The 26,145-nt window shown below is 40.4% G+C and overlaps 1 protein-coding gene and 1 pseudogene across 1 annotated transcript in view; one reads left to right on the top strand and one right to left on the bottom strand.

The window, feature by feature from the left end:
• Window positions 1-26,145, bottom strand: part of Efhb (EF-hand domain family member B) — a 78,618-nt gene that overhangs the window by 19,835 nt on the left and 32,638 nt on the right. The window contains exons 7-9 of the mRNA XM_042055749.1: window positions 5,412-5,588; window positions 1,687-1,770; window positions 960-1,027 (exon numbers count right to left, since the gene is read on the bottom strand). Coding sequence (XP_041911683.1) covers window positions 960-1,027; window positions 1,687-1,770; window positions 5,412-5,588 — 329 coding nt within the window. The remainder of the gene's footprint in view (window positions 1-959; window positions 1,028-1,686; window positions 1,771-5,411; window positions 5,589-26,145) is intronic.
• Window positions 5,737-7,106, top strand: LOC119823546 (annotated as a pseudogene).

The raw sequence follows: 26,145 nt of genomic DNA, 5'->3' as shown, positions 1-26,145 counted from the left end.
CAGGCATGAGCACTTAGAGGCTCACAATTGCACCATGGCACTCATGAGGAGGTCAAACAACAACACTTGGGAGCTGGCTGTCCTTCCACATTATGGGCCCCAAGTTTGGCACTGAGTCATCTTGCCAAACCAGATTTTGCAATATTTTTTGTTTTGTTTGTTTGTTTGTTTTCAAGACAGGGTTTCTCTGTGTAACAGCCCTGGCTATCGTGGAACTCCCTCTGTAGACCAGGCTGGCCTCAAACTCACAGAGATCCTCCCGTCTCTGCCTCCCAAGTGCTGGGAATAAAGGTGTGCACCACCACAGCCCAGCCAGAATTTGTATTTTTAAGAGGCACCAAGAGACCTCCCTGTCATGATGTAAGTACATTGAAATTAAATGAAAAGCTAGCTTATCTCATTGAGTTTGCTTAATAAGTTTATATTTATTTTCTACGTAAAAGTCCATATATAGTATTAATGATAGGACCTTTAAACTGTATTAGTTCACATATAACATAAAAAATATCTTTCTCATACATCACTAATGTTATAAAGCGTTAGTGTGTTCACATCAGAAGCTTTGAGGGACTGGAAACATCATAATGGTAGAGTGCTGTATCTAGCATGCATCAGGCTGTGGGTCAACCTCTAGCACTACAAAAATGTACATATGTATCTGCGTCCATGGTGGATGCAGCAGCATAGCTTTCTGGCTATGTTTTTCAACAGTTTATTTAGTATGCATCCAGGGTCAGCATGCTGAGCAATAACAAGACCCCAGCACCTGCAGCCCTTTACGGGGATTTGGGGGAAAGAGATTATTTCAGATATTTCAATACAGGTTAAAAGCATGGGGGTTGATAGAAAACGAGACTCTCAGAAAGTCACACCCAGGACCTGGGTGTGGGCGTCTCTAAGAAAACCACTCCGTTAATGGGGATGTATTAATTTGTCAGGAAGAAAATTCACATATTTACCATAGTCCTCAGGCTTAAGGCAAGCTCCAAATGTGTGGCCTGGGTCAACATTCATAGTTTCTGCAATTCTACAGGAGAAAGCAGACTCTTTAGTTAAAGTTCCCACCATCTGAAGCTCAACATTATATATGTTTGCCTTAGGCCCTTAACAAACTACCATAGACTATAGATAGATAGATAGATAGATAGATAGATAGATAGATAGATAGATAGATAGATAGATGATAGATAGATTATAGACTATAGTCTATAGACTCTTCTATAGACTGTGAAAAATCAAAGGGAAGGCACAAGTGTGCATTTACATTAACAATGGCTGAAGGTTTTCCCAGCAGATCACTCTATGGGAAGGAGGGGTGGAGGTGGGGGAGACAGGATTCAAATCAAATATGGTCAAAATAATTTTTTCTGATACACAAGAAATTAAGCTTCTCCAAATGTGTACAAGCCTACTGCTGTAGGCAGTGACAGTATTCCACTGATAAACAACAAAAGAATAATTTTCTTATTCAATAAAAGAAATTTAGTAAAATGCAAACCAACACTGGTTTTCAATGGTTGACCTCAATTCAATAATATGGGTAAAAATGACCTTAAGCTCCTGTCCTCCTGCCTCTACTTTTCAGTACTAAGATCACAGATGTGTGCCATTAAGCCTATCCAGATGACCAGAGGACCACTCAACATGGAAGCAAGAGAGCTGATGAGGCCTCAAATTCAAACTCACGGGTCTAAAACTCTTCCAAGTTTGTGTTGAAACTTTTCCTTGAAGTCATCAACCCTTTGGGATGTAATTTTAGCTCCTCGTTTCCTACAAAATGAGAAAGTTGCCAGGCATCTTTATTATTAAAATGTCATCAGCTATAAAATATTCACACAGTAAAAGGTATCATAATATCACTGTGCCTTCAATGAACAAGTCTCAGAAGACATTCCATGCTTAACATTACCATGTATTGATGCTTCTATCACAAAATCTGTAATAAAAATACATTTGGAAGATAGTAGACAGCATGATCTGTATAGAAAGTGGGGGTATGGTTGAGAGGAAGATTTGTATAGTAGATATGAGGAAGAGTACAGACAGAGGTTTCTAGAAGAGTCCAGAAGAACGAGAGAAAGTAGTGAACTAAACATGACCCACAGACTGACCAGGTCCATGAGAGGAAAAAGAGAGAGAAAGAGAGAATGAGGAAGAGTTCAGGCAAAGGAAACTAAAAAAAAAAAAAAAAAAAAAATGGCAGGGTTATATAAAAATCAAAAGCTGGGGCAAGGGAAGCCCATAATCTGGAACGGTTTAGGGTAGGGGATGGGTGAGAAGAGCTGAGAGAAGCTGTGGGTACCGAGTCATCTTAGAGGCCCCAATTCACTTTCATATGCTAATAGGCACTTCAGTTCACCATTTGTCCCTTGTTCTTTTGGACCTGGCAGTCTGGAGATGTAGCTTAGTGGAAGAACAGTTGCCTAGCATGTATGCAGTTCTGTCCTTAACACAGTAAATGGGGGTAGGGGAAGATCAGAGTCAGTGAAAGAAATATGCCCTGGCCTCAAAACTATAGCCAAAAAGCTAAAATAAAATAAAAAACAGTTTGACCCTGAAACCAGAGCTAAATCTGCCCTTGATTAACTAAGCAGAAAACCAAACAATCCCTGTGCAGGGAAACAAACCAATCCCTGAGCAGAGATCTAGCCAATCTGAGCCCAAGGGACTGAAATCTAACCTATTCCCACACTGAAAATCTTCTCCCTGGAAAAACTTTGCCCCTAAGAATTCCTATATAAGCCCTGGTTCCGTTTGAGGCTGCCCTTTTTCCACCCTGGCTGAGACACCCACTCTCCTGGGTTGTTCCCTCCCAATAAATCTCTTGAAGTAGGTTTGGGTGAGACCTTCTTTCCCTGGAGCAGAGACAGAGCAGAGCAGGGCTGTAATACTTTAGCTGGGGAAACCTTCCTCTGATAGAGCAGAGCTGTTACACTCCTAGGCACTGGAGCCAAATTGTAACAACTTTTCTGGGGAAGCCCTTCCCTGCCAAGATAGAGTTGCTACATTGGGGAAACTTTACCCAGAGCAGAGCAATAAACTGCTATGCTTACTGTGACCTATGTTATTCCCTGGCTCACCAGTGCCAGAATCCAAGCCATATCACTCAGTATTTACTGGTCCCCAACCACCAGAATACTCTTCCACCTGAGCTGTAACACTCAGTATTCCCTGGCCCAGGTCAAAATACTTTCCTTCTAGGCCGTAACACTCAATATTCCATGGCTCCTGACTGCCAGGATCCCTTTCCATCTGAGCCGCAATGCTTACAATATGGAACATGTGAAGGGAAAGATGCTCCCCATAGGATCAAAGTTCCTTTGATGTAAAGATATCTCAAATAAGAATGTTAAAATAATAGTGAACCATACTTAATTGTATACCCATATACAGCCTTAGTCCTATAGCACTTAGGATGTAAAATAATAATGAACTACTCTTAAGGTCTACGTGTATACGGCCTTACTCCTTTTCCAGTTGTCAAGTGCTTAGTTCAGAGAATGTCACTAAGAAAACTATAAATGTTTACATAAAAATATGTCTTGGGAGCAAGCTCACCTAACACCCACACACACTAAATAAATGTTTAAAGAGAAGCACAGTTGCTTCTTTGCCACCCATGATTTTACTTTGTCTGCTGTTGCCCTACTCAAATGCCTCCTCGGGTCCCTGACCTCATTTACTGGAGGAAAAGGAAGAGAGAGAGAGTTCCGCAGCAACCCTTTGAGGCAGAACTTTAGAAGCCACCAAGTCACATATACAAACATTGTAAAGAGATTTAGGCAAGATTCTTTCTTTCACCCACACCTGAGTGAGTACTGCCTTCCTTTCCTATAAGTTCCCTCCTCTCCCCGCACCACACACACACTTGTATTTATGTTAAAGTATCTTCTTAGGGGCGACAGAAGCAGCTCAGAGGATGAGAGCAGGAGGATCTGGATTCAGATTCCAAACAGCCACATAAAGAAGCTGGGTCTGGTTATAAGTACCTTCTGTGAACACGTGACAGGTGGGGAGGCAGATCCCATGAGCTCCCTCTGGCCAGCTAGTTTGCCAAAAATGGTAAGCTTCTGTTTCAGAGAAAGACACTGCCTCTGGGGAGTAAGGTGGAGAGCGACAAGAAAAGATACTAGACAATGTCTTCCTCTGGCCTCCACATGCACTTGGACAGTTTTGTGCATACATTACACATGTACAAACACACATACATACCCCACAGACAATACACATAAAAACCATAACAGTTTAAAATGTTTTAATCTCTGGGGCTGGAGAGATGGCTCAGCGGGTAAGAGCATTGCCTGCTCTTCCAAAGGTCCTGAGTTCAATTCCCAGCAACCACATGGTGGCTCACAACCATCTGTAATGAGGCCTGCAGGAAGAATACTGTATACATAATAAACAAATAAATAAATATTATAAAAAATGTTTTAATCTCAGCTAATAAGTTCAAACTCTGCTTCTCATACGAAATCATCCTGAAATTCTTTTCTGTGGCAATGCCAAAAATAGCAACTTCACTCAGAAAAGAACTCTTCAGGCAGGTGTGTGTGTGTGTGTGTGTGTGTGTGTGTGTGTGTGTATAGCTGCATCACTCCCATCCCTACCATGTTTATGCCTTTTTATCTCCACCTAAGAATCAATAGTAAGGAAGCAGTCCACACAGTGTTTAGAAATATGGGAAGCATGGCTGGAGAGATGGCTCCAGGTTAAGAGCACTTGTTGCTCTTGCAGAGGACCCCTCAGAACCCATGCAGGGGCTCACAACTGTCTGTAACCCCAGTTCCCAGGGATCTAAATCCTTCTTCTGCCCTCTGTGCACACTACATACACATGGTACACAGGCATACATATAGGCAAAACACCATATACATAAAAAATGCTAATAAAATCATTTTTAATGTAGAAAGCTGGAGCAGTGGAGCAACTATGATTAGTTAGTCAGGAGGTTATAGCAGGGGAACATGCCAATCCAATAAACAGAAGCAGAGCTTGTCTCTCTTAAAAAAAAGAAAAGAAAAGAAAACATTTATATCACACACACACACACACACACACACACACACACACATGCCAACACACATTAGCTGAGGGCTGGGGAACTAGCTCAGTTGTTAAAGAACTTGTTGTACAAACTTGAAGCTGAAGTTCAGGTGTTCAGAATGAATGTGTCAACATGCCTATAACACTAGTTTCTGAAGGGAGAGACAGGATCCAGGATCCCTAAAGGAAGCTAACTAAGAAAACTGTTAGGGAGCACAGGCCTCAAAGAATGATCAAAAAACATTATCAACACCACCTTGAGAGCTTCACATATGCATACACATACATGCGCACTCTGCACATTAACACATGTGCCACACACACAAGCACACAGGAAAAGAAAGAGGGAAAAAAATTGTTTGACTTGCCTAGCAAAGAATGAGACTTTGCCTTTGTGGCTGCTAACAATAGGAACAACACTGGCAGAAGAGTAGGCAGTTAGATGCCCAGCTGCATACTCCCTAAAGATGGCAGAAAGCAGAGTAAAGCCAGGTCTTCCTTGAGAGTTGGGAAAGCTGGCTGCAAGCATTGCTCTCCTACGGATGCTATAACAAGTTACCACAAACAGCATCAGACAACAGAGCTGTGTTCTCTCACAGCTCTGTAGGCTGTTGTGGAATCAGGAGGTTTAGCATGGTCATATTTCCTCCATGTCTGCTGGTATTGCTGGTGTTCTTGGTTACAACCATGCCCATGAAGGAAGAGAAAGATCACAGGCCTAAGGAGAAGCAAGTGATCCTGTTAATGCCTCAGGATGCCACAGGCGCAGCACTGAAGCTACTGCTGAAGGCGCCAAAGGGGAAGATAAGCAAGATCGCAACAGGGAGAAGGAAGAAGCTTTAAGCAAGGTGGTAATTTGAAGATTACCTCCCACTTTGACCAAGGAGCGACTTCAGGAACATCTTCAACCTATGCCTGAGTATGATCATTTTGAGTGTTTTTTCCAATGATACTAGTCTATCTCCTCATATGTATGCCAGAGCATATATCAACTTTAAAAACCAAGAAGGCATTATTTTATTCAGGGACCGATGTCGTGACTTTGTATTCCTCGACAACAAAGGTCAGGAATATCATGCTATAGTAGAATTTGCACCTTTTCAAAAAGCTGCAAAAGAGAAGATTAAGGAAAGAGATGCAAAAGTTGGGACTATTGATGATGATCCAGAGTACAGAAAATTTTTGGAGAGGTACACCACAGACAATGAAAAAAATGACATCTACTCCAGAGAAATTGCGGGAGGAAATAAATAAAAGCCAAAAATTGAAGATTAATAGCTAAAAAGACAACCCAACTTTTGAGATTTCTGAAGAACAAGTAGCAAATGAGAGAAGAAAGGAGGGAGGAAAGGAGGAGACAAGAAATAGAAAGGAAAAGGTGATGAGAAGAAGAGAGAAGAAAATGGAAAGAAGAGGAGAAACAAAAAGCTAAAGAAGATAGAGTTCCAGAAAGCAAAAACACAAAGGATGAACCAAAGATTAAGCTGCTCAAGAAACCAGAAAAGGGAGATGAAAAAGACCTTGGTTAAAGAGACAAAGCCAAGAAAATGGGCAAAGAGAATCTGAACGAAGAAAGAACCAGTGGGCAAAGCTGTACTCTGCCCCCCATTCTGATGTCGAACGGAAGGATGAAGAACCAAAAAGGCCTGATGATGAGAATGCCAGAGATTACAGGGACAGGGATTGGGATTATGAGAGAGGATGAAGCGGTAAAAAGAAGAATGCCGGAGGCAGAAGCAGAAGGAGCACTATGAGAAGAGAAGGCTTTCAAACGAAAGGAAGAGGAACTGAAGAGAGAAAAAGAAGCACTTCAAGATAAAAGGAAGAAGAGTGAGAATACAGAATCAATATGCACCTCAGAAAAAGCTGAAAAGAAAGAAGAAGTGGTTAAGAGAGATCACATAAGGAACAAGGATCGTCCAGCAATGCAGCTGTACCAATTGGGAGCTCGAAGCCGAAATCAACTCTGTCCACCTGATGACAAAATCAAGCCTGGATATTCCCCAGTGGACAGAAAGCAGGAAAGTGGCAGTAGCCATAGAAAAGAAAGAGGAGAGGAGTGAGAAGTCCCAATGGCCATAGGTGTCCTGACTGTCCAGGCAGCCAAAGCACACGTATTATGCTATCCAGAAGTGCCTTCAGGGCAAAGGAGCAGAGAACAAGGAAAAGGGTCTCTGTGCTGGTGGGATGCACTACAGAGTACACTCGAGTGTAGTGTGTCTAAGCAGGAATAAGACTGCAGGCTCAGAATCAGAAGTACAATTTCATTGTTTTTTGCAGTTTTCACAAGTTAATGTCTCAGTAAAAGACAGTAGCAAGAACATTGCAAGTGCAACGTAAGGACTTAACTTTGTATGACACAAGAGAAAATGGTACAGGGGCTAAAATCAACAGGTGTTCTTAATCCTGGCTTAGAGCAGCTTAGCTTGAGTGGAGCAGAAACACACAAAGTCTTGTCCGGGTCTAACTGTTTAGCATTGTTGGTGATAACTGTTGACTCTGTAGTGTAGAAGCAGCAAGCATGTAATCGTAGCACAAGTAGAGTGGAGGAAGCAGTAAGCATGTAATTGTAGCACAAGTGAGTGGAAGATAGAGCAGATTATGGCTGATGGAAAAGATTTAAATAGTCATGTTACATCTATATCCTGTGTCTGAAGTTCTTGTAATTATAGCTTGTTTTGCCTACTTCTGTGAACTTAGCATCAAAAAAAATTTGTAAATGTCTCGTTTTGCCTTTAGCAACTTTTTCCTATTAATAGGTGAAGTACAGTCTTTAGTGAGCTGTTGACAGTCTAGTATTTGTTCTATCTTAGGTCTGATGAGTTGAATGCACGCCCTCTCCAGGAAGAAAACTACACTAATATATCTGTTCCTGTTAAATGGCAGCTTTCAGTGTTAGTTTCTTTTGTAATGTTGTCAATAAATATTGACAGAAGGAGAAGAAGAAGAAGAAGAAGAAGAAGAAGAAGAAGAAGAAGAAGAAGAAGAAGAGGAAGAAGACGAGGAGAAGGAGGAGGAGGAGGAGGAGGAGGAGGAGGAGGAGGAGGAAGAGGAGGAGGAGGAGGAGGAGGAGGAGGAGGAGGAGGAGGAGGAGGAGGAGGAGGGGGAGGAAAATCTGGGAAGTGTTTTCTCAGAGTCAGCACACAGAAGCTGTGTTCCAGAGGTGGCCAAGACTGGCAGTCAAATTTGGTTTAATGTGGGAGACAGATCACAGCCACTTCCTGACCGGCTACATTTTCTAGTCTTCCGGGTGGGGCTAGTCTCACTAGCTACTGCCTCCATCTTCCAACCCCACCCAACTTGCACACAGAAAAACCGTCCCTTCTACCTCCCCTCTTCGGGATCATAACATCTCCAGCTTAGCCCAAGCAGGGCTCTGGGACTGCACAGGGAGTGCAACCTGCAGGCAGGAGCTTCTTTGTTTCATTAGCCTGCCTACAGCAAGGTATGCCTTCTCCGGAACTCCCTGGCCAGCAAAGACACTGGATATTTGAACCAGAAAACACATCTGGGAGGTGAGTGACTTCCTGCCCCCTCGGCAGCAGCCTGGGAGATGGATCATAGCCACTCCCTGACCGGCTACACTCTCTAGTCTTCCGGCTGGGGCTAGTCTCACTGGCTACTGCCTCCATCTTCTGAACCCATGCAGCTTGCACCCAGAAAAACCATCCCTTCTTCCTCCCCTCCTCGGGTTCATAACATCTCCAGCTCGACCCAAGCAGGGACCTGGGACTGGGTAGGGAGTGCAACCAGTGAGCCAGAGTTTCTTTATTTCAATAGCCTGCCTATGGCAAGGTAGGGCCTCTCCAGAACTGCCTGGCCAGCAAAGACACTGGATATTAGGACCAGAAGACACATCTGGGAGGACTAGAAGACACATCTAGGAGGACAAGAAGACACATCTGGGAACAAAGACACCGGATACTAGCACCAGAAGACTCATCTGGGAGCAAAGACACCAGATATTCGTACCAGAAGACACATCTGGGAGCAAAGACACCAGATCTTAAAACCGGAAGACACATCTGGGAGGCTTCCCTCAGCTACAAAGAATCCCTGATTCAGAGCTGTGGAGGCCCATCTGGACGGCATTCCCTAGTGTATTCAAGTGTCCTGACCATGTACCAAGGCCACCTAACCAGAGGGGGGGAGAGGCTGCCCTCCAGGCAGGTCTGAGGAACCCAGCAAGGGAGTGCGGGCTCCTTCAGATTGTGCTGCAAGGAATAGCTCCTGCTCTGGCACTGAGGAGATCCACCCAGATTCAGTCAGAGCAAGGATTGGAACAAGTCACCAAGTCTCTCCTAGCTCCATTTGAAGGAAGAGATGGGCAGGCACCAATGCAAGAACTCCTCCAACAACCCGGAAGGCAACATGACATCACCAGAATCCAGTCATCCCGAAACAGCAAGAACTGAACACCCTACTCCAGAAGAAATAGAAGAAATCGACCTTAAACAGTACTTTATGAAAATAATAGAGGACCTTAAACAGGAGGTAAAAAACTGCCATAAAGAAATGGAGATGACAAACAAAAAGGTAGATGAAATAAATAAATCTCTCAAAGATACCCAAGAAAAACAAGAAAAACAAGAAAAAGCAATCAAACAGGTAAGGGAAACAGTACAAGACCTGAAAAATGAAATGGAGGTAATGAGGAAAACACAATCCGAGGGAAGACTGGAAATGGAAATTCTGAGTAAATGAACAGAAACTTCAGAGACAAGTATTTCCAACCGAATACAAGAGATGGAAGAAAGAATCCCAGACTCTGAAGATACTATAGAGGAAATAAACTCACAGATTAAAGAACAAAACAAATCCAACAAATTCTTAACACAAAACATCCAGGAAATCTGGGACACCATGAAAAGACCAAACCTAAGAATAATTGGGGTAGAAGAAGGAGAAGAATTACAACTCAAAGGCTCAGAAAATATATTAAACAAAATTATAGAAGAAAATTTCCCCAACCTAAAGAAGGATATTCCTATGAAGCTACAAGAAGCCTACAGAACACCAAATAGACTGGATCAAAAGAAAGCATCCCCACGCCATATAATAATCAAAACACAAAACATACAGAATAAAGAACAGATATTAAGAACTGCAAAGGAAAAAGGTCAAGTAACATACAAAGGGAAACCTATCAGAATTACACCTGACTTCTCACTGGAAACCATGAAAACCAGAAGGGCTTGGATAGATGTGCTACAGACACTAAGGGAACATGGATGCAAGCCCAGACTACTATACCAGGCAAAGCTAGCATTCACCATCAATAGAGAAAACAAGATATTCCAGGACAAAAACAGATTTAAACAATACGTAGCCACAAATCCAGCCTTGCAGAAAGTAATAGAAGGGCAATCACAAACCAAGGAGTCCAACAACGCCCACAATAACTCAGGCATCTAGCGACCCTTCACCAGCACAACTAGAAGAAGGGAAACACACAAACTCTACTACAAAAAAAATGACCGGAGTTAACAACCACTGGTCATTAATATCACTCAATATCAATGGACTCAATTCACCTATAAAAAGGAACAGGCTAAGAGACTGGATACGAAAACAGGATCCAACATTCTGCTGTTTACAAGAAACACACCTCAACCACAAAGACAGACACCTACTCAGAGTAAAGGGTTGGGAAAAGGTTTATCAAGCAAATGGACCTAAGAAACAAGCTGGTGTGGCCATACTAATTTCCAACAAAGTTGACTTCAAACTAAAATCAATCAGAAGAGATGGAAAGGGACACTTTATACTCATAACAGGAAAAATCCTTCAGAATGATGTCTCAATCCTGAATATCTATACCCCTAATATAAAAGCTCCCACTTATGTAAAAGAAACACTTCTAGAACTCAAGGCAGCCATCAAACTACACACACTAATAGTAGGAGACTTCAACACTCCTCTCTCACCAATGGACAGGTCAAGCAGACAGAAACCTAACAGAGAATTGAAAGACTTAATGGAGGTAATGAACCAAATGGACTTAACAGACATCTATAGAACATTCCACCCAAATAGGAAAGAATATATCTTCTTCTCTGCGGCTCATGGAACATTTTTGAAAACTGACCATATACTTGGTAACAAAGCAAGCTTCCACAGTTACAAAAAAATATTAGTAACCACCTGTGTCTTATCGGATCACCATGGATTAAAATTAGAATTCAACAACAATGCTATCCCCAGAAAGCCCACAAACTCATGGAAACTGAACAGTCAACTACTGACCCACACCTGGGTCAAGGAAGAAATAAAGAAAGAAATTAAAGTCTTTCTTGAATTTAATGAAAACAAAGACACAACATACTGAAACCTATGGGACACAATGAAAGCAGTGCTAAGAGGAAGAAAGTTCATAGCACTAAGTGCCCACTTAAAGAAAACGGAGAAAGCACTCATTGGAGACTTAACAGCACACCTGAAAGCTCTGGAAAAAAAGAAGCAGACTCACCTAGGAGGAGTAGAAGACTGGAAATTGTCAAACTGAGGGCAGAAATCAACAAAATAGAAACACAGAAAACAATCCAAAGAATCAATGAAACAAAAAGCTGGTTCTTAGAGACAATCAACAAGATTGACAAACACCTAGCCAAACTAATCAAACGGCAGAGAGAGAACACGCAAATTAATAAGATCAGAAATGAAAAGGGGGACATAACCACAGACACAGAGGAAATTCAGAGAATCATTAGATCTTACTACAAAAGCCTGTATGCCACAAAATTGGAAAATGTAAAAGAAATGGACACTTTTTTAGGTAAGTACCATATACCAAAGTTAAACCAGGACAAGGTAAATGCTCTAAATAGTCCTGTTAGTCATGCAAAGAATTAGGAAACTGTTATCAGAAACCTCCCTACCAAAAGAGCCCAGGACCATGATGGGTTCAAGGCAGAATTCTACCAGAACTTCCAAGAAAACCTAATACCTATACTCCTTAAGGTATTTCATAATATAGAAACAGAACAGTCATTACCAAATTCCTTCTATGAAGCTACAATTACCCTGATACCTAAACCACACAAAGACTCAACCAAGAAAGAGAATTACAGGCCAATCTCACTCATGAACATTGACGCAAAAATTCTCAATAAAATACTGGCAAACCGAATCCAAGAACACATTAGAAAAATTATCCACTACGATCAAGTAGGCTTCATCCCAGAGATGCAGGGCTGGTTCAACATATGAAAATCTATCAATGTAAGCCATCATATAAATAAACTGAACGAAAAGAACCATATGATCATCTCATTAGATGCTGAAAAAGCATTTGACAAAATTCAACACCCCTTTATTATAAAGGTCTTGGAGAGATTAGGGATACAAGGGTCATTCCTAAATATAATAAAGGCTATTAACAGCAAACCGACAGCTAACATCAAATTAAATGGAGAGAAACTCAAGGCCATCCCACTAAATTCAGGAACACGACAAGGCTGTCCACTCTCTCCTTATCTCTTCAATATAGTGCTTGAAGGTCTAGCAATAGCAATAAGACAACATAAGGGAATCAAGGGCATTCGATTTGGAGAGGAAGAAGTTAAACTTTCGTTATTTGCAGATGATATGATAGTGTACATTAAGCGACCCCAAAAACTCCCCCAAAGAATTCCTACAGCTGATAAACTCCTTCAGTAATGTGGCAGGATACAAGATCAACTCCAAAAAATCAGTCGCCCTCCTATACACAAAGGATAAGGAAGCAGAGAGGGAAATCAGAGAAGTATCACCTTTCACAATAGCCACAAATAGCATAAGATATCTGGGAGTAACTCTAACCAAGGAAGTGAAGGATTTATTTGACAAGAAATTTAAGTCTTTGAACAAAGAAATTGAAGAGGATACCAGAAAATGGAAGGATCTCCCTTGCTCATGGATTGGGAGGATCAACGTAGTAAAAATGGCAATTCTACCAAAAGCAATCTATAGATTCAATGCAATCCCCATCGAGGTCCCATCAAAATTCTTCACAGATATTGAGAGGACAATAATCAACTTTATATGGAAAAACAAGAAACACAGGATAGCCAAAACAATCTTATACAATAAAGGTACTTCTGGAGGCATTACCATCCTTGACTTCAAATTCTATTACAGAGCTACAGTATTGAAAACAGCTTGGTATTGGCATAAAAACAGAGAAGTCGACCAATGGAATCGTATAGAAGACGATTATATAGTGGATCTTAAACCACAAACCTATGAACACCTGATTTTTGATAAAGGAGCCAAAAGTACACAATGGAAGAAAGAGGGCATCTTCAACAAATGGTGCTGGCATAACTGGATGTCAACCTGTAGAAGAATGAAAGTAGATCCATGCCTATCACCATGCACAAAACTCAAGTCCAAATGGATTAAAGACCTCAATATTCATCTGAACACACTGAGCTTGATAGAGGAGAAAGTGGGAAGTACTCTACAACAAATGGGCACAGGAGACCGTTTCCTACGTATAACCCCTGCTGCACAGACATTAAGGGCAACATTGAATAAATGGGACCTCCTGAAGCTGAGCAGCTTCTGTAAAGCAAAGGACACTGTCACTAAGACACAAAGGCAGCCTACTGACTCGGAAAAGATCTTCACCAACCCTGCAACTGACAAAGGTCTGATCTCTAAAATATATAAGGAACTCAAGAGACTAGACTTTAAAATGCTAATGAACCCAATTAAAAAATGGGGCGCTGTACTGAACAGAGAATTCTCAACAGAAGAAGTTCAAATGGCCAAAAGACATTTAAGGGCATGCTCAACCTCCTTAGCTATCAGGGAAATGCAAATCAAAACAACTTTGAGATACCATCTTACACCTGTCAGATTGGCTAAAATCAAAAACACCAATGATAACCTTTGCTGGAGAGGTTGTGGGGTAACGGGTACACTCATCCATTGCTGGTGGAAATGCCCACTTGTGCAACCACTTAGGAAAGCAGTGTGGCAGTTTCTCAGGAAATTTGGGATCAACCTACCCCAGGACCCAGCAATTCCACTCTTGGGAATTTACCCAAGAGATGCCCAATCATACTACAAAAGCATTTGCTCAACTATGTTCATAGCAGCATTATTTGTAATAGCCAGATCCTGGAAACAACCTAGATGCCCTTCAGAGGAAGAATGGATGAAGAAACTGTGGAATATATACATGTTGGAATACTACTCAGCAATAAAAAACAATGACATCTTGAATTTTGCATGCAAATGGATGGAAATAGAAAACACTATTCTGAGTGAGGTAACCCAGACCCAAAAAGATGAACATGGGATGTACTCACTCATAATCGGTTTCTAGCCATAATTAAAGGACATCGAGCCTATAATTCAGGATCCTTGAGAAGATAATAAGAAGGTGAACCCAAATAAAAACATGTAGTAATCCGCCTGGATATTGGAAGTAGACACGATCGCCGGGCATAAATTGGGATCTTGAGGGTGGGGCGACATGGGGCCAAGGGAAGATGGGGAGAGAAAAGCATGAAGGGGAGAATGGGGGGAGCTCAGAGGAATGGGCTGGTTGGGATATAGGAAGGGTGGATATGGGAGCAAGGAAGCATATATCTTAATTAAGGGAGCCATCTGAGGGTTGTCAAGAGACTTGACTCTAGAGGGGTTCCTGGGTTTCCAGGGAGATGCCCCCAGCTAGTTCCTTGGGCAGCTGAGGAGAGGGAGCCCGAAAAGGCTAGTTCCTATAGCCATACTGATGAATTTCTTGCATATCACCATAGAACCTCCACCTGGCAATGGATGAAGAAAATGACCGAGCTCCACATTGGAGCACCGGACTGAGCTCCCAAGGTCCTGATGAGGAGCAGAAGGAGGGAGAACATGAGAAAGAAAGTCAGGACCGTGAGGGGTGCGTTCACCAATGGAGACGGTGGGACAGAACTAATGGGAGATCACCAACTCCAGTTGGAATGGGACTGATGGAACATGTGACCAAACCGGACTCTCTGAATGTTGCCTATGGTGGAGGCTGACTGAGAAGCCAAGGACAATGATGCTGGGCTTTGATTCTTCTGCATGGACGGGCTCTGTGGGAGCCTTGTCAGCTTGGTTGATCACCTTCCTGGACCTGGGGGGATTTGGGAGGTCCTTGGACTTAAAATAGAGTAGGGAACCCCGATGGCTCCTTGGCCTAGAGAGGGAGGGAGTGGGGGTATGGGTGCAGGGCAGGGGAGGGAAGGGGGAGGAGGAGGGGAGGAGATGGAAATTTTAAAATAAAAAAAAAACCAAAAAAAAGATATTTCTTGAGCTGGACATTGTAGTGATACTATAAATCCACTTTCTTGGGAGACTGAAGCAGGAAGATCCCTTGAAAACAGGAGTTTAATCTGGGATCCTAGCACTCCAGAGGCAGAGGCAGGAGAATTTCTGTGAGTTCGAGGCCAGCCTGGTCTACAAGAGGTAGTTCCAGAACAGGCTCCAAAGCTACAGAGAACCCTTGTCTCGTAAAAACAAAACAAAACAAAACAAAAAACAAAAAAGAAAGAAAAAAAACAGGAGTTTGGAACTTTCCTAAACAATATAGTGAGACTCTATCTCTTTTTTAAAAAATTTTGTTTGCATTTATTTGTAGCAAGTTTTCTTGGTGGACAGCCCCCAAATGTTGACACAGAGACTTATTATTATGAAAGTTTTACCTTTTAGCTTATGCTTGTCATCAACTCAAATTAGCCTGTTTCTATTAATCTGCATTCTGTTGTGTGGCTCAGTTACCTCTGTTCTGTCCTGTATGTCCAACTTCTTGTCTCCTGGCATCTCTCTGGTATAATCCAAGTGCCCAATCTTAATAACCTAGTACTTAGATTGAGGCAGAAGAATCAGAACATTTTAAAACATTCTTATTTTTATTTATGTGCATTTCTATGTATCTGTGCATCTGCCACATGTGTTTGAATACCTTTGTACTCCGGAAAAGTACATTGGATCTCCTGGCAATTGTGGTCCATCTGATGTAGATGCTGAGAACCAAGCTCAGGTCCTCTGGAAGAGCAGCAGACATTCTTAATGGCTGAGCCATCTCTCCAGCCCAAGGATCAGGAATTTAATATATATTAATATATTAAATTAATTAATTAATTAATAATATATTAATATATTTTAATTATGTGTATGAAGTGTTGTATGTGCAGGTGTCCATGAAAGAAATCAGAACCATCAGCTCACTGGACTGAAGTTACAGATAGCTGTGAGTCATCATGGGGTGCTACGAATGGAACCTGGGTCCTCTAAAGAGCAATACAGACTCTTAATTGATGAGCCACCTTCCCAGCCCCAGGATCAGGATTTTAAGATCATCTTTGGGTGCATGGCAAGTTGAAAGCATCATGGGATACATAAGACCCTATCTCTATAAATATATAAATGTAATTATGTGTATGGCAAAGGCTGGAAGAGTAGCCTGATATTAGAGCTTGTGCTTTGAAAGGGCAAAGCCTACTTGTCAATTCCCAGCAACAGCGTATAATAAAAATGGAACAAAATTATATTACAAAAAAGCAGTAGCAATCAAAACAGTATGGAATTGATAGATAAACAGACACAAAAGCAAAGTATAATGGTGCTACTGCAATCGCATCATCAGGAGGCAATGGCAGAAGGATTATCATAGGTTTATGTCTAGCCTGACAGCAAGACCTTTCTCAACAAAACGAGATATGTACTACTGGCTAAGGGAGAGGTATAAGGAAAGTGAAGTTTCAAGCCTGTAAATCACAGTACTCAGGAGGCCAAGGAGAATGTGTGTATGAAACCAACCTGAGCCACATAGTAAGACCTTGTCTAAAAGTAACAGTCAAATGGATTTAGCAACATCCCCACAGAAAAAAATATTACCTCAAAGAGATAGAGAATAGACATTCTTCTCTGATACATGGAGCTACTTCTAAAGTTGGTCACAATTTAGACCCCAAACCAAGCTTTAACAAATACAAAAATATTGAAATAATTCCCTTCTTCATACCAGACCACAGTTATATGAAATTAGAAATCAACAAAAGACTAATCTCAGATATGACACAAATACTTGGAGACCAAACAATATGCTTTTAAATGATCAGTGATTCATTGAAAAAACTAGGGAGCAAAATTTTAGATTCCTAGAATCAAATTAACATAACAGAATAGACTACCAGAATCTCTGAGATATAGCTGTCTTAAGAAGTAAATCTGTAGCCACAAAGATTATATTTAAAAAAATCATGACTGGATGGTATGATGCAGTCCAGCACTTGGAACACAGAGGCCAAGTCTACACAGCAAGTAGGCCAGCCAGGGCTCCAGAACAAGACTTTGTATCAAAAGAAAAGAGAATTCAGAGTCAAAAAATACAGTTCAACATTCTAGAGGAAAGTTTAAAAAAAGGCAACTAGCCCCCCAAAAAATAAAATCCATCAAGAAATAACAAAATTAATGAAATGCTGATGAAAAGAATATATAGAATTAACCAAACCAAATATTAATTACTTGTAAAAGTCAACAAGATTGATGGGTCCCTAGACAAACAAACCAAAAGAAAAAGAACATAAAAATTAATAAAATGGTAAAAGAGAAGAGCACCTTGGTAATGGAGCACTTGCCTAAAATGCTGAGGCACTAGGTACAATCCTCAGTACTCCAAGCAAAAGTAATAATAAGTTAAATTTAGTTCATGACAAAAAAAAACAAAACAAGAGTTGTCATAAGTGACACCGACTTAGACTCCAAAATCTGGAAAAGTTAGAAGAAATGGGAAGTAGCAGTATTTTCAAGTGATATAGTATATATAAAAACTCTAAAATCTCCATCAGGACCACAACTGATAAACACTTCCAGCAAAGTAGTAAGATACAAAGTTATACAAAAATTTCAGCAGCCTTTCTATATACCAATGACAGATTGAGAAAGAATTAAGGAAAACAATACCTTTTTCTCACACACATGCACACACTATACATATATATTTATAAAGATATGTGTGTGTTACATATAGAGAGATAGTATTATGTAACTGCAATGACACATATAAAAAACTTTTTAAGACATTAAGGAAAGAGATTAAAGAATGTATCTGAAGAGGGAAAAGATCTCCCATGCTCATAAATAGGTAAAGGTAGGAGGAATATAGAGAAATAGCCATCTTACCAAAAGCCATCTACAAATTCAATGCAATCACCATCAAAATTCCAACACAATTCTTCACAGATCTTGAAAGGGCAACTCTCAGATTCATATGGGAACACACACCAAAAAAAAAAAGAAAAAGAAAGAAAGGAAAAGAAAAGAAAAGAAAGAAAGAAAGAAAGAAAGAAAGAAAGAAAGAAAGAAAGAAAGAAAGACAGCTAAAAACAACCCTAAATAATAAGAAGAACTGCTAGCCGTATCACCAGCCCCCAATTTCAAGTTGTACTATAAAGCTATAGTAATGATAATCAGCATGGCATTGGCATAAAAACAGACACTTTGGTCAATAAAATTGAATCCAAGACCCAGATATAAGTCCACATATTTCTGGAAACCTGATATTTGATAAAGAGACCAGAGACATACATGGAAAAAAAGAAAGACAGCATCTTCAGAAAATGATGCTGGTCAAATTGGATTGTTGCACATCAAAAAATTCAAATAGAATTATATTTCTCACCCTGTATACAGCTGAACTCAAATGAATTGAGGGTCTGAACAGAAGGCCAGATATCCTGTTCTGATAGAAGACAAAGTGAGAAATAATCTTAAAGTTCTTGGCGCAGGAAAAGATTTTCTGAACAGGAAAAGACTTTCTGAACATAACACTGATCACATGGGCACTAAGAACAACAATTAATGTATAGGACCTCATGAAACCAGAAATCTTCTGTATGGCGAGGATACCATCACTCAGACAAAGTGGCAGTCTACACAATGGAAAAATTTCTTTACTAATTACAACAACAGACTTAAGTCAATACCTCAAATAGATAAAGAATTGAAAAACGGGGCATCAAGAAAACAAATAACCCAATTAAAAATTGAACTACAGAAGTAAGCATGGAGTTTATGAAAGATAAAACACAAGTAGTTGACAAAGAAATGTTCAACATCCTCAGCCATCAAGGAAATACAAATCAAAACTGCTTTGAGATTCCATCTTACACCAGTCAGAATGGCAATGAATAATTAAAGCAAATGACAGTTTTGTGCTGGGTAGTCATTTATACAGTGTAGGTAATGATAGGGGAAAAAGGGAGCACTCATCCATTGCTGATGGGAGTGTAAACTTGTACAGCCACTATGGAAATCAGTGTGGTGATCTAGCTATACAACTGCAGGGCATATATACAAAGGACTCTGTATCCTACTACAAAGACACTCATTCATCCTTTTTCACTGCTGCTCTATTCATAATAGCCAGAATTTTTTTTTTTTTTTGGTTTTTCAAGACAGGGTTTCCCTGTAGTTTCTAGAGAATAGCCAGAAATTTTAAACAGCCTAGATGTCCATCATTGGATGAATGAATAAAGAAAATATGATGCATTTGCACAATGGAATATTACTCTGCTGTTAAAAATGAAATCATGAAATTCTCAAATAGATGGCTGAAACTAGAAAAAAAATCATCCTGAGTGAGATAACACTAATCCCAATAAACAAACATACTATGTATTTACTTATTTATGGATGCTAGCTATTAAGTCCTCAATAATTGGTTACTATCCATATAATCACGGAGGTTAGTTACAGACTAAGGGATTGGGGGAAGGGAAGAATCAAGGAAGGGGAAATAGAATATTTAGTTAGGCATGGGCAAGGGGTGATCTGAATGGGAGAATTAAATGGAGACAGTGAGGAAAGGGGGGGTAAGAGAAGAAAAACTGAAACTAAGGACCATTTGAGGGATCATATGGAAACCTAATTGTAGTGATGAGCTGTGGGCCAGCTTCCCGCTGCCTGGCTCCTGGCCACCCAGCTAGCTTTACCGAAAATAACAACACACAAATTGTATTCTTTTAAACACTGCCTGGCCCATTATTTTCAGCCTCTTATTCCCATCTTGACTGACCCATATCTAATAATATATGTAACACCATGAGCGGTGTCTTACCGGGAAGCTTCTAGCATACGTCCATCTTGTGCTGGAGCTTCATCGCATCTGGTTGCAGAGGCAGGGCAATTGTCTGAGCCATCTACCTCACTTCCTTATTCCTGTTCTGTCTACTCCACCCACCTATTTTCTAACTTATTAGGCCAAGCAGTTTTCTTTATTAATTAACCAATGAAATCAACAGATTGATAGAAGACCCGCCTCCATCATTTCCCCTTTTTCTGTTTAAACAAAAAGGAAAGGCTTTAACTTTAACATAGTAAAATTACATATAACAAAACAGTTATCATGCAAAAATTACAGTTACAATATTTGTATCTACTTTATCTGTTATCATAACAAAGGAAAAAAACTATAACTATCTATTCTTCAGCTCCATCAAAGACTCCAGAAAGACACAATATTACCTAAGTAAATAAGAAATATGCTATTTCCAAACTCTAGAAATCACAGAGACATCTCGCTGCCTGGACAGTCACCCAAAGTTCTTTTGTATTGTTGGGGCATCTATCTTCGGCCTACAGGCCCATAAGTATCCAGCAGACATTTCTATGCAGCAGGAAATTTCGAAGGCAATTCAGTCACTATCTGCTGTGTCCTGCAGAATGTCTTGCAGACTCTTTCATGAATCAGGAACCCCGAAAGATCATCTCACCTTTAGGCAAGTTCAGCAGTCCTCTCTTTAAGGGTTCTCTGTGTCCAGTTTATGCAATAGTCCAGGCAAGAGCAGTTTCTTGCCCAAATGGCTATCAAACTCCATAAGGATCCTCTTCGATGCCCATCATCTTCTTGAAGTAGATTGGTACTGCCAGGAGCAGACATGTCTCATTGTCATGAATAGTCCTACATTATTAAAACATTTAATGCGATATTCTGTAGTCTTTGAAAGATAAGAAGAATGCCTATTTAACTTAAACATATCTCTATATATCTAGAAAATCTAACTAACATGACTACAAGCTTGACTATTATCGATGATTATCCATTAACAACCTATATTTCCTAACTATACATTACATTCTTAAATGAACTACACAATCACAATACCTTAATCAAGAGCAGAAATACATATACATATAACAAAATTGACCTTAAAATCTATACCAATGCAAATTATTCATATCTATATCATTCCCCCTTTAAATGTAAAAGAACATTTATAAACAATATTTGGGAATATGGGCACAGTTATTTCTCTCCAAACTGCTTCCTGCTGAATGGGGGTGCTGTTAATCAGAACAGAATTGTGGGAAAAGGGGTAGCAGGCAGTGGGGAGATGCTTCAGGCAGTCGCCATAGTGAGTTGTCATGCTTCTCCTCTCCGAGATGGAAGCAGGTTAAGATCTCTCCTGGTAAGCCATACCTCGTGGTGCTACACAGATTACTAAATATGGGTTAAAGGAAGATGTGAGAATTAACCAATAAGAGGCTATTGATAATGGGCCAGGCCGTGTTTAAAAGAATACAGTTTCTGTGTAATTATTTGGGGTAAAGTTAGCCGGGTGGCGGGACACAGCCCTGCCACTTCTTTCTACAGATTGGCGCTCCAACGTGGTGACTAAATCCACTTAGAAACCTGAGTTGGCTTTAAATAAAGGAGAGAGAGAGTTTAACACAGCTTTTTGCTGTTTGCCTGGACATGCCGTAGAGAGATTTCCTGTTTCGGGCAATAGAGGCAGAGAAAAAGCTGCGTCATTTTAAAACGCGGCTTCCTGGTGCTGTGCTGCCAGTGCAAACTCTGGCTATAAAGCATTTCAGTGGCTTTTATGGGCCTGGATATTTGTGTTCCCGCTTGGGATCAGAAGGAGAGTGCTCTGAGACCTGGCCGATGGCTCCCTGCTCCCTGCCTGCACCTGGGCAGATGGCAGAATCAGGCTTAGGTGAGTGGGAGAACATGGCAGATTTCTGCCGCCATACAGAGAGATGTTTCCAGGCTGCGTGGTGCTCTGCGTGTCAGATTTGGTTGTAACTTGGATGAAAAGAGTTTCTGTGCCGCACACTCAGTTTCAGAATTAAAGTGCTGAGTGTGGCTCCTACCTGGAGGCCCCAGAGCTAGGAGAAAATGGTACATCCTCCATTTTGAAATTGGAGAGAGGTGGAGCCAACATCTAGAACAGCACAGCGGCTCTGCAGCTCAGAGGTGCAACCAATTCAGACTCACAAGCGGCTCAGCCATGTTGGACTGGGCGTGGCAAGCCCACAGTACCTGTTTTTTACCTAGGAATGTCACAGCTTAGAGTCTCAAGTGCTTAGCTATGTAAAGGCGCAAATCAAACATGTTTCTCGACAGTAAAAAAAATCACAGATTCACAATAGGACAGATTCAGACATAAAAGACTTTTAAATGAGTCACAATTTTGGATGAATGTATGTAGGCTTGAGAGAGAGAGAAGAAGAAAATATAAAAAATAAAGTTAATGCCTAAAAAAAGGGTAAAGTCTTTAAAGAGACAGAATAAAGTAAAGTGATAGAGTAAAAATAAGCCACGTAAAAATGGAAAATTCACAGAGAGTCTGGATTATGTATTTTATTGTGTTTTCTTTGAAATTTTTGACTGTAAAGGAGCTAAATACAGAGAGACATTTCATTATATGGGCTGCCAGGCTAGACCAGAATGGACATCTTAACGGTATGACTTCAGGATTTGGATCTAAGAACATGATGCTTTGGAAAAGAGTTTCTTCTTTTGTTTTCACAGAGGACGAGACTCTGTGGATTGCTTCTATCCCAATATGGTATGATAGACCACGCCCTCCTGAAAGGTTGCTGTGAACACCCTCAAAAAATTACTCCACTCAACTGCCGACTGAGATGAACCTAGCAGACAGGTTATACCATAAAAGACCTAAATAACAGCGCCCCCACTCAGCAGGAAGCAGTTTGGAGAGAAATAACTGCGCCCATATTCCCAAATATTGTTTATAAATGTTCTTTTACATTTAAAGGGGGAGATGATATAGATATGAATAATTTGCATTGGTATAGATTTTAAGGTCAATTTTGTTATATGTATATGTATTTCTGCTCTTGATTAAGGTATTGTGATTGTGTAGTTCATTTAAGAATGTAATGTATAATTAGGAAATATAGGTTGTTAATGGATAATTATTAATAATAGTCAAGTTTGTAGTCATGTTAGTTAGATTTTCTAGATGTACATAGATATATTTCAGATAGGCATTCTTCATATCTTTCAAAGACTACAGAACATGGCATTTAATGTTTTAATAACTTAGGGTTTTTCATGACAATGAGACACGTCTGCTCTGGCAACACCAATCTACTTCAAGAGGAAGATGGGCATCGAAGAGGCTCCTTATGGAGTTTGATAGCCATTTGGGCAAGAAACTGCTCTTGCCTGGACTGTTGCATAAACTGGACACAAAGAACCCGCAGAGAGAGGACTGCTGAACTTGCCTAAAGGTGAGATGGTCTTTCGGGGTTCCTGATTCATGAAAGAGTCTGTGAGACGTTCTGCAGGACACAGCAGAAAGTGACTGAACTGTCTTTGGAATTTCCTGCTTCATGGAAATGTCTGCTGAATACTATGGGCCTGAAGGCTGAAGATGGATGCCCCTATGGTGCAGAGGAACTTTGGGTGACTGTCCAGGCAGCGAGTTGTCTCTGTCATTTCTACAGTTTGAAAGTTGCATATTTCTTGTTTACTTAGGTAGTCTTATATCCTTCTGGAGTCTTTGATGGAGTTGAAGAATGGTTCAATAGTTATAGCTTTCCTTAGTTATGATAAAAGATAAAATAGATTTAAATATTGTAAGTGTAATTCTTGCATGATAACTGTTTTGTTATATGTAATTTTACTATATTAAAGTTAAAGCCTTTTTTGTTTAAACAGAAAAAGGGGAAATGATGGAGGAGTGTCTATGTGTTACTTTCATTTTTAATAAAGATACTGCCTTGGCCCTTTAAGAGACAGAATATTAGGTAGGCGGAGTAGACAGAACAGAATTGTGGGAAAAGGGGTAGCAGGCAGTGGGGAGACGCTTCAGGCAGTCGCCATAGTGAGTCGCCATGCTTCTCCTCTCCGAGATGGAAGCAGGTTAAGACCTCTCCTGGTAAGCCACACCTCGTGGTGCTACACGGATTACTAAATATGGGTTAGAGGAAGATGTGAGAATTAACCAATAAGAGGCTACAGATAATGGGCCAGGCCATGTTTAAAAGAATACAGTTTCTGTGTAATTATTTGGGGTAAAGTTAGCCGGGTGGCAGGACACAGCCCTGCTGCTTCTTTCTACACCTAATACCATAGAAGTTTCTTAAAGTAAACACACATAAGAAAAAATGTAAATTGTGTCACCAAATAATGGAGAAGACAGTGCCCCAATTGACTTTTCTTGTCACCAAATGAAATCTCTAGTGTCAGGGATGGGTAATATCTAATTGAATTGTTGGTCAAGAGAGCCCCAGGGAAACCACCAAACAACTCAAGCTAAGTTCTAAGGCTACTGGCTCTCCACAAACTGATGGTAAAGCCCTATTTTTGAATACAATAAATATACAATCACTGAACATGGTGACTACCTAGAGCCTTTGCCCCTACTTACTAGTGGGCGTGGTCTTAGAAGGTACTCTGCATGGTACCAAAGGACAATGGGAAACATCAGCTGAGCTCAAACCCTGAGCTCTACAGTGGTGACCTGCTGCACAATCCACTGTGCAATAGTGGGACAAATGCTGTGGGAGTAGCCTACCACTGTCCCATTGGATCTAAGAGCCACTCTGTGAAACCCACTCCTAACACTGCTAAAGTTGCCAAGAAACTAAGATTGGCCATGGGCCTAGGGGAAAATCAAATATTATGATTGGGCCAAAGAAATTTAACAACAAAATGGCTCCTACTGACATCATGCTATATTCATAGATCAGTCTCTCACTCAGCCATCATCAGAGAGGCTTCATCTTGCAGTAGATGAGATCAAATATGGAGACCCACAAATGAACAATGTTCAGAGTGAGACTTGGGGACACTCAGGCCTAAATGGGATGTCTTCATCAAACCCTTCCACTCAGGGATCAGCAATCTATGCAGAAGAGGAGGCTGAAAGACTGTAAGAGTCAGGGGGAAGGAATACACCAAGGAAACAGTGTCTTCTAGACACAGCGGGACTAGTGAACTGACAGAGGCTGTGGCAGCATACACAAAGACTATACAGGGTTAAGCCAAATAAGATCCCAGCGCTGAGAGGTGAAAGTAGAAACACGTTCCCATTTATAACCAAGAAGCTGTCTCCAATTGACAACAATTAGCTTTCTCCAATGAAGTCTCACTGGGTATATAAATTACACTTAAAGGCAGGCCCAGCAAAAGACGGCGAAGCAAAATAAATTCAATGATATTTTTGTACACTTTGTGTCTCATATTAGTCTGCTTGGGTATTTTTTAATCTTAGAGTCTTTTGTTTATACATTAAGGTTTATGACTTTCTGTTTTATGCATGTGTGAATGTGTGTGTCTTTTGATTTTTCCTTTTTCTTTTTATTCTGTTTTTTTTTGGTTTTTTATTTGCCTGTTTTCTAAAGATAAAGAAAGAAGGCATGGAGTTTAATGGATGGGGAGGCAGGGATGATCAGTGGAGGGGTTGAAAGGGGAGTTGATCACAATATGTTGTAGGAAGAAATTTATTTTCAATACAGAATAGTGGAATATGTGCTGTACATACTAATATGAAAAATATTACAAAATGTTCCATGATACAAAATAAATCGAGCAGGAGTATATAAATTTATGTACATATATATATTACACTAAAGTACATACATATGTCAGGCATGGTGGCATATACCTGTAATCTCATTGATTGGGAGGCTGAAGCAAGAGCATTTCTAGTTCAATGACAGCTATACAGTGATTTTGGGACCAGCCTGAACCACATAGAAACTGTTGTCTCAAAACAGAAAAGAAAAAGGTAAGATTTTAAAGATGTTACAGATCTTATTGCCTTTGAACATTGTTCCTATTTTGGGACATATCCCTATTTTGAACATGTACTATTTTGCATTTTA

The sequence above is a fragment of the Arvicola amphibius genome, chromosome 9 (assembly GCF_903992535.2).
Source record: "Arvicola amphibius chromosome 9, mArvAmp1.2, whole genome shotgun sequence".
NCBI lineage: Eukaryota > Metazoa > Chordata > Mammalia > Rodentia > Cricetidae > Arvicola > Arvicola amphibius.
Note: the sequence above shows the minus strand (reverse complement) of the source record. Positions and strands in the feature narration are given on the sequence as shown.